At 37.3% G+C, this 10,013-nt stretch overlaps 1 protein-coding gene and 1 long non-coding RNA gene across 2 annotated transcripts; both read left to right on the top strand.

Annotated features, from left to right (window-relative positions):
- The first annotated feature begins 3,158 nt into the window (after nt 1-3,158).
- LOC146930509 (uncharacterized) lies at nt 3,159-4,249 on the top strand. Its single transcript, XR_015006416.1, has 2 exons — nt 3,159-3,570; nt 3,898-4,249. It is a non-coding gene; the product is annotated as an uncharacterized LOC146930509 (long non-coding RNA).
- Nucleotides 4,250-4,374: 125 nt separating this feature from the next.
- On the top strand, nt 4,375-6,051 carry LOC146930510 (uncharacterized). Its single transcript, XM_085707564.1, has 2 exons — nt 4,375-4,825; nt 4,910-6,051. Exons 1-2 carry the CDS (start codon nt 4,375-4,377, stop codon nt 6,049-6,051), a joined length of 1,593 nt encoding a protein of 530 aa, XP_085563690.1.
- The last annotated feature ends 3,962 nt before the right edge of the window (nt 6,052-10,013 follow it).

Genomic DNA, 10,013 nt, shown 5'->3' on the forward strand with positions numbered 1-10,013 from the left:
GATTGGTTGTAAATAAAACACTGTTATTCTCTGTAAAAATGAAGAAAAGGCAACATGTCGAAATCATATTTTATTTTAAAATAAATTGATTGTGACTACAAAAGTATAAAAATAATAAAGTATAAAAATGGCGATTGCTTAAGCGTTGTTTAATTTTTTTTTCATTAGATTAAATGAATTGCTTGGGGCAATTTAGGTCTCATAAAAGATTTTTTTTTTTTTGAAGAAATAAATTCATTGCATACCATCTTTTATGAGACCTTTTTAGGTCTCATAAAAGATGGTATGCAACTCAAATAAGATACTCTTGTCAACAAAAAAAACTCAAATAATCTCTCTCTCTCTCTCTCTCTCTCCCTCTCTCTCTTGTGAGCCGTCACAAAAACTCTAGTTTCTTCTCGTTCATCCACCAAAGAGGGGTGATTTAGGGTCAATTTTTGACCCAAAATCACTCCTCTAACTCGTTTTTCTATTTCCCTTTTATTGAAATAAGTGATTTTCACATCTATTTCGTTTTATTTTGTGATTTCGTCGTCTTCGTGCGACGTTGGTTGTTCGTCGTCTTTGTGCGACGTTGTTTGTTTTTCTTGTTTCTCTCAGGTATTTGATCGCTTCAGATTGTCAGATCAGCTTCGATCCAGTGCAGATCCAATCAATGACTTTGGCGCCATCCATGTTGCAGATCCGGAAACATGGTTATTCCGGAGATTTAAATATAGTCATATGTGTAGGCATTTGTACTTTGTCGTTTTATGCTATTAACATGGATGTTGTGAGCCTGTTCACAAATTCATCCTTTTTGTTTTTAGCGAATTTGCATTATATCGATGTACTCTTTCAATTTGAATGAATGAATATCTTTTATTTTGTCAAAAAAAAAAACTCAAATAAGTTACTAGCATCGGAAATGTCCTTAGACACTATGATTTCTCTAATAATGATACGATATGTTGCGCCACTTTTTTGAGGTATTATTCACTTTAGATTTTGTGTATAAGCAATTTACGATTTTGTCTTTTGTAAAAGGAGCATTAGTTGGTAAAGGAGTATGAATATTGTTTATAAGCTATCACCACTCTTGATTTCTAGTAGTTATGATTAAAATTAAACATTCCTTCAACAACAAAAAACATTTTTTATAATTTAAGGATTATGATTGATATTAATTGACATATACACGAACAATCCCTTTTAAAAAATATTTACACTAACAATATATATGAATTAAATTCATGATATAAAGCTTAATATCAACCCATTAAATTCAAGCAACTTGCAAATTAAGACACAATAACTGATTCTTAATGTTAATTTTGGCAGGTTAATTTGACTTCCTAAAAAAAACATGAAAAACAAAAAGAAAGAAGAACATTTGAAATTAAATCAATTGAAGGTGTATATTCTCATCTTTAAAGGTGTATATATATAGTTTCAGCAGACAGCAACACCCTATCTATAAAATAAATAAAAAGATTTTCCAAGATAAATAAATAAAACGAAACAAAAAAAGAGTGTATGGAAAAAGGGTATATATTTTTTTTAATGGTGTATTTTTTAAGGTGGCATTTCACATGGAAAAGACTAATCCTTTCCCACCATGAGTCAATTGAGATTTACCATTTGATCAAAAGAAGATCACAATATTATCATGTTCCCTCAACACTATATTTTTTCACACTTTCTTCTTCCCAACCACAATCTCTCCTACCACCAGCCCCACTCCTATCACAGTAACATTACCCAAAAAATCAATTGAAGATAGATAAAAAATCAATTTAACCCAGAATATAAACCCAAATAAACACTGAAGATTCAAAAAATTAATTAATTGTGATTTATTAATAGGTTTATTCATCGAAATCTTGGCATGGTATTGAACAAAAATTTCATGCCATTAATTAACAACTCCATGTTAATTTCAATAAATAACTCATGAATTGTTTTTTGTAAAAAAAAGCTTATATTAATTAATTTCTAATTATAGTTCAAACACCATGATTTTCGGAAGTGGGGGACTAGTTCTGTGAACACAGAGATTGTTGATATTGACACCATGAAAATCTTGGCATGATAATGACAAAAAATTTCCTGTACGGGAATGACTGTGGTATCACAAGAGATTGTTGATGGATAATTTAGTTAAGAAATTTGCAAAATTGATTTTCGATCAACTTGTTTGTTTTTTGTTGAGGAAAAAACATTTCAACTTGTTAGATCTAGAACAAGACCAGTATAAAAATTTTGTATCTTTTAGTGAAACCGAGTTTGATGATGAATAGTGAGGTTGGTGGTGGTGGTGGATGAGTTGCCGCAAGTGGTGGGTGAGAGAGAGGAGAGAGAATGGTTGGGAAAGATGGTGTGGAAAAAAATAACGCTAAAAGAGCATAGTAATATCATAGTCTTCTTTTGATCAAATGGTAAAAATCCAATTGACCCATGGTGGGAAATGATCAGCCTTTCCCATGTGAAATGCCATCCTAATTTTTTAATTGAGTTAAAGTTTATTTGTAGTTGTCAATAACTTCTTTGTGAGTCACTTATGAATACGATATGTTAACTTATCTTATCTACTAGCCGTGGATTGTTTCAACTTTCATCAAAAACACATTCTATTGGTTTTTGTAAAATGAAGACAAAAAGAAAAGCACGAAAAGTACATTATTTTTTGTTTTAATCTAGTGAGCTTTTTGTTCATCATATATGGTGTAGACTTGCTTCCATGTTTGCCGGTAATGAGTCAGTGCTCACGCCATCATTTGAGCGATTAATCTAGTGAGCTTTTTATACACCCCCCTTGCAAATCTATCTAGAATACGTTGACAAGAGTAAAGAAGAAAAATCACACTTGATGTCGAAGAAAAATCACACTTAGTTTGGACGGTTGCTACGCACCAATCAATCGATGTCCATAACACAACACTTTTCTCGTAATTCTTATCCAAGTAATCAAAATACATCCACTAATACACTAAATAAATAATATAAAGCGAAATATCCTAGTCTTTGATCAAGCATAGTGGCAATGGGCACCACTTTCCACGTAATTTGGCACGTAATTTACAAGTAGATAGTATTTTGTTCACCATTTTACAATTAATTTGATATGCATTTTTCATTTAGACACTATAAATATAGCGTTAAACGTTTAACCCAAAACTCCCAAAACTACTAGAGGCCTTAGGCCTCCCCTTCCCCTTTCTCTTCTTCCCCTCTCCTTTCTCAAAACCTCTTCCCACCCCTTCTTTTTCTATATACTAACTCTTTGTTTTTTCTACTTTTAAAATATACACAAAATGGTTTCCAAGCCTCAAAAGGAGAAAACAAAACTTCCCCCTAAAAGAGGCAACATCAAAGCTCAGATACTTAGCAACTTGATCAAGTTTGTGGCCTCTTCAGTCTCAAAAGATGGAAAATCCAAAGAAAATGGTGATAATGAAGATGGTGGCTCAACAACATCAACACCACCACCTAGTGCTTACAACTCCGATGTTTCCTCCTAATGTCTCTCAACTACTACTCGACCATGATTCTCTTACATGTTTTTCGGTTAAGAGAATCAAAACTATATGAGTAAATCTTCAATTTAGTCTCTTAGTTATTACAATCTCTCCTACTTAAATTTTAAAATATATATAAACAATAAACAATTTCGAAAGCAAATGAAAATTTGTCCTATCGATCTCTAACATGACAATTTTTATAAATGTAGAGATTAATAGAATAAATTTTTGTATACTTTAAAAGTTATTTATAATGAGTCAAAAAGTTATTTATTGTATTTATATACTTTAAAGATTACGTTGGAGAGATTTTAATAATTAAATGATTGAATTCTAGTTAAATTACTCAAATTATAAAGAAGCATATATATCCGTATCTGTTTGTTTTTTATTGCAGACGGAAGTAGCTGCTACTGCATCTATGATTGTCTACGTCTTTTCTATTATTATAAAGGTGTGTGATATTTCTAGTGTGCATAATAAAATCTTGTGATACCAATCTCTTTTATTATTGGTTGATCAAGAATGTAATTTTCTGGGTTGTTGTTGTAATGTTTATTTATACACGTGCTTGGTTGGTCTTGTTGGGATTTTTCAGACTCTAACCTCTCTCTGGTTAGCTAGTGTTTTTATTTAGTAATAACTGGAGGAGGTGGTGTCTGTAATAATCTCTGTTGTCTTTGTAATATTAATGTTAACGGTTTGGTTTGAATTACTATATGGAAATTCTGTATTAATTTGCCCTTTCATGTGTGTTGTTACTTTATGCGTTTTATGTTAAAGAAGTGCTACAATTATTTATGCCAATTTGGTGGGGGGTAAATTAAAAAATTATTTTGAAACGAAGTTGAAATAATATAGATAATTTAGTGCAATGAGCTCTGAATTTGTCTTCTCCGCTCAAAGTGATCCTAACCTTCAACACACGAAAAAACCTCCCGATCCCCCTACCCCCAAGCTTTCTTTCCGTGACAAACTCTTGGGTACCTCCCAAGAATTACCTATCCGTCCTAAACAAGACATGATTGAACAAAAACTTGTTCGAATTGAACATGAAAATGGAAACCGCCTCCTCCCCAAAGTTTTTCTTGAACCCCAAATCTTTCAAGAACTCTGCACCCCTTGGAAAGATGCGCTAGTTGTGAAACTTCTAGGGAAAAACCTTGGTTACAACACCATGAAGGATCGCCTCCATAAAGTCTGGAAAACCCAAGGCGGCTTCGAGATCATGGATAATGATAATGGCTTCTACATGGTTAAGTTTGATCAATTGGCGGATAAAGAAAAAGTCATTACTGGAGGACCTTGGATGATTTTCGATCATTGTCTGGCAGTAACTCATTAGTCCCCTGAATTCGCCTCACCGAATGCTAGAGTTGAAAGAACTGTTGTCTGGGTTCGCTTTCCAGGGCTAAATCTAGTTTATTATGATGAAAGTTTCCTCTTGGCTATGGCTTCAGCAATCGGCCGTCCTATCAAAGTGGACACTAACACTTTGAAAGTCGAAAGAGGAAAATTTGCAAGGGTCTGTGTAGAAGTCGATCTTACTGCTTCTGTAGTTGGTAAAATATGGGTGAACGGACATTGGTACAAGGTCCAATATGAAGGGCTCCACTTGATTTGCACGAATTGTGGCTGCTACGGCCATCTGGGGAGAAATTGCTCACAAAAAACAACCTCCTTGCATCAGACCGCCGACAGCCATGTTAGCAGCCAACAACCAGCTTCAGACCAACAGCCGGCTGTGCAATCAATTCCTGCCTACAATAACGGTACGCAATTAATGCAAAATCAAAATGTTTCTGAAACTGATTTTGGAAAAATTATTGCTATTGATGAGGAAATAAATGAGATACATGGAGATTGGATGCTGGTTACTAGAAGGAAAAAATCTCAACCTGGCCCCACCAATAATCCCAAAAGCGTGTCACACAAAAACAACAAATATTCCCCCTTAACAAATGTGGTCCACCAAGTCAAACCAAACCTTTTCCCCAATAGAATGCTTCCCAGGCAAAAAAATTCTGAGACCCCACGTGTGACAAAAAACCACACGGTGAACAAGAAAAGATGTCAGGAGGAATATTCCTCTGACACAGTCAATCCTCCACCCAACAGAACTAACAGCACCGGTCCCATCTTGTCCTTACCAGCCGACAAGCATGCCCCACTAATGATTAAAGCCAACCCAAATAACCTAGCCGACAAGCATGCCCCACTAATGATTGAAGCCAACCAAAACAACCTCGGCCAATCCTTTACTGCCATGCCGCAAACTAAAGACAAAACCAATCACAAAAGTCTCCATATGCCTAGCCCGACCCCACCTCACTCACTTGTCCAGCAAGAAAAATCTAACCCCAGTCACGAAAATAATTACAGTTCTGCCATCTCCAATTTACATTCTTCTCAAATCCAACATCAACTCAGCGAGTATGCAGAAGAAAAAATGAATGGCCATGACATAAATGAAGAAATTCAAGGGCAATGTCATCAAAACAGTGAGAACAAAAACTCATCCTCTCTTGGTGATGAGGACATGGTCACTTAGCCCTCTCTCCCCGAGGTACCTTCTTCCTTTTTGTTTAGTTATGGAAGCTCTCTTAGATATTTCAATCCTCTCTTGAAATATTAGAGGGGCCCAAAATAGCAATGCAAAAAGACATTTGAAAGATTTACTTAGAAAGTATAACCCTACTTATCTTGTCATTCTTGAAACTCATACTCCCTACACAAGACTTTCTTTTTTCTGGAATAACCTTGGCTACACTGCTGTTCACATTGTAGAAGCCATAGGTCAATCAGGGGGAATTTGGCTCCTTAAACAAACTGCCACTACTGCATCTTCAACAGTTATTGACCATAACCGTTATTCCATAACCTTCTCTATCCAAAGGGGAAATGCCTATACCACTTGCACTTGTGTCTATGCTAGCCCTAACCATACCATGCGTCCTAATTTTTGGTCTCATCTCACAACTATTAGTCATAATATCACTAGCCCTTGGATGTTAATTGGTGACTTCAATGAAACTCTCATTCCTAGTGACCAAAGAGGGGGTATCTTTCATCATAACAGAGCTGCCCTATTTGCTAATTTTATGGATAGCTGCAATCTTCTTGATCTTACAACTACAGGTGGTCGCTTTACTTGGCACCGTAACCAAAATGGCATCAGAATTTTATCCAAAAAACTTGACAGAAGCCTTGCTAATGTTAATTGGCGCATTTCTTTTCCGGAAGCTTTTGTTGAGGTGCTATGCAGATTACATTCAGATCACAATCCTCTTCTCCTCCGCTTTGGTGGTCTTCCTTTAGCTAGGGGCCCCAGACCCTTCCGCTTTGAAGCTGCTTGGATTGACCACAAGGATTATGAGGACTTGGTTTTTCATTCTTGGAATTCTTCTAATCATAACACCATTACCGCCTTGCAGAATGTTAGAGATAAGTCTATCATTTTTAACATAGAAGTTTTCGGAAACATTTTCAAAAGAAAGAAACATGTGGAAAATAGACTCAAGGGTGTTCAAGACTACCTAGAGCGTGTTGACTCAGCTAGGCACACTCTTCTTGAAAAAGAATTGCAAAATGAATACAATCATATCCTTTTTCAAGAAGAAATGTTATGGTACCAAAAATCCCGTGAGAAGTGGATTAAATTTGGAGATAAGAACAACTCTTTCTTCCATGCCCAAACCATCATTAGAAGAAAGAGAAATAGAATCCACAGACTTCAACTCCCTAATGGCACCTGGACATCAGATGATACCATCCTCCAAACTAAAGCTCAAAATTATTTCAAGAACCTTTTGGCCAACACCCAACCTCATCACAACCGCACCTTCCATCTTGGCCAGCACCCAACCCTTGACGAACCTAGTAAATTTTCCCTCACTAACCCCATTACCAAGAAAGAAGTCTTCACCGCTCTCAACTCCATGAAACCCTACAAATCGCCCGGCCCTGATGGTTTCCAATGTGTCTTTTTTAAACAATATTGGCACATAGTTGGTGATGACATTTTTCATTTGGTTCAATCAGCCTTTCATACTGGTCACTTTGATCCGGAGATTTCAAATACTCTCATTGCACTCATTCCTAAGATTGACACTCCAAATACTTTTAAAGATTTTAGACCTATCAGCCTGTGCAATGTTGTTTACAAAATTATTACAAAAGTTTTGGTTCACAGGTTGAGACCGATTCTTAATAATATTATTGGCCCCTATCAAAGCAGTTTTCTGCCTGGTAGGGGAACTTCTGACAATTCAATTGTTTTGCAGGAACTTGTTCACTTCATGAGAAAATCCAAAAAGAAAAAAGGTTATGTGGCTTTCAAATTGGATCTGGAAAAAGCTTTTGATAATGTCAATTGGGAGTTTCTTACTTATTGTTTGAAGGATTTTGGTTTTCCAGAAATCACTATAAAACTCATCATGCATTGTGTTACCTCCCCCACCTTCTCAATATTATGGAATGGTAACAAATTGCCTCCCTTCAAACCATCTCATGGTCTTCGTCAAGGTGACCCGCTATCTCCATACTTATTTATTCTTTGTATGGAAAAACTCTCAGTGGCCATCAGCACTGCTGTCAGCCAAGGAGATTGGGAGCCTATTCGGATCACTAATACAGGGCCTCTTATATCTCACCTTCTCTTCGCGGATGATGTCCTCCTCTTTATTAAGGCTAGAAATGCTCAAATTCGGCTTGTCACTAATTTATTCGAAAGATTCAGTCAGGCATCAGGTTTGAAGATTAATCTCTCCAAGTCAAGAGCTTTTTATTCATCTGGAATTCCCCAAAGAAAAATTGGCAGACTCACTTCCATCTCAGGCATTCAGAGCACTCCCTCCCTTCACAAGTATCTCGGCTTCCCCATCATAAATGGCCGACCTAAGAAAAGTGATTTTTCCTTCATCATTGATAAAATGCATACTCGGTTAGCTTCTTGTAAGAACAAGCTTCTCAACAAGCCTGGCCGATTGGCTTTAGCATCCTCGGTTCTTTCATCCATTCCATCGTACTATATGCAAATAAACTGGTTGCCCCAAAATATTTGTGATAGCATTGACAAAACAACTCGCAACTTTATCTGGAAGGGTACCAATAACAAAGGCATCAACCTTGTTAATTGGAACACTGTCACTACTCCGAAGCATATCGGTGGTTTGGGTATTCGTACAGCTAGAGAAGCCAACACTAGTCTCCTTGGTAAGCTTGTTTGGGACATGGTTCAGTCATCAAACAAATTATGGGTGAATCTTTTGTCAAATAAATACACAGGGGGGCCGAATCTTCTTCAAGCATCTGTTCATAGCAGCAGCTCTCCTACTTGGTCCTCTATCGTCCGTGCAAAAAATATTCTTAAGCTAGGCTACTCTTGGCGCGCGGGTTCGGGTACATCTTCCTTCTGGTTCAGCAATTGGAACTCCCAGGGTCCTATTGGCAATCATGTGGATATCATAGACATCCATGACCTTCATCTTACCGTTAAGGATGTCTTCTCCGTAGATGGTCTCCGCTCTCAGACTCTTTACACTATCCTTCCACAAGGAATTGCAGATTTCATAAACTCTACTCATTTCAGTTTTAATACCGCTGTCCAAGACTCCTTCATTTGGGCTCATAATCAAAACGGGAATTACACAACCAAATCTGGATATGATTGGCTCCTTTCTCTCAAAGAAACCGATGATGTCTCCACAAATCAACGCTCCTGGTCCTGGATATGGAGGTTACATGCTCCGGAAAAAATCAAATTCTTCATTTGGCTTATTTGTCATAACGCTGTTCCTACTTTATCGCTACTCCATCATAGATGTATGGCGGCTTCAACTATCTGTCCTCGTTACGGAGAAGAGGACGAAACTATTCTTCATTGTATTAGGGACTGCCATTTCTCTAGGTGTATTTGGATCAATGTTGGCTTCGCAGATAATGTTTTCTTTGCTGCTCCTAATATTCATAACTGGATCAAGTTGGCTGCTTCTGGCACTCGGGGTGCTCTTTTCCTCGCAAGTATTTGGTGGGTTTGGCGTCACCGTAATATGATGTGCCTCAATAACGAATCTTGGTCCCTGTTCCGCATTACCAACAACATCCAACACTCAGCAGAAAGTATTAAACTGAGCTTTCAGAAAGATGGCAGCAGCAACAATCAGGACCGATTGGTTAAGTGGAATTGCTACAATCACATGGGCTCTATCCTCAACGTTGATGGCAGCTGCTTAGGCACTCCTATTCGCGCTGGTTTCGGGGGGATTATCCGCAACACTCATGGTTTCTTCCTTTCCGGGTTTTCTGGATACATCAGCAATTCCAGTGATATTCTCTTCGCGGAGCTCACCGCAATTTACAGAGGCTTGCGCATGGCCATCGACATGGGCTTAGATGATTTGATATGCTACTAGGACTCCCTCCTCTCCATCAATCTCATCAATGGGAACACTCCGAGTTACCACACTTACGCCGTCCTCATACAAGATATCAAGGACCTGCTTCATGACCGTA

Source organism: Medicago sativa, chromosome 4, assembly GCF_051527215.1.
Source record: "Medicago sativa cultivar Bolivia chromosome 4, Bolivia_mono, whole genome shotgun sequence".
Taxonomy (NCBI): Eukaryota; Viridiplantae; Streptophyta; class Magnoliopsida; order Fabales; family Fabaceae; genus Medicago; species Medicago sativa.

What these genes read in the sequence shown, in the direction of transcription:
- LOC146930510 (XM_085707564.1), top strand. Translation starts at nt 4,375, where the DNA reads ATGAGCTCTGAATTTGTCTTCTCCGCTCAAAGTGATCCTAACCTTCAA. An exon ending in TTGGATGATTTTCGATCATT is followed by an intron (nt 4,826 to 4,909) that starts GTCTGGCAGTAA and finishes TTCGCTTTCCAG; the next exon opens with GGCTAAATCTAGTTTATTAT.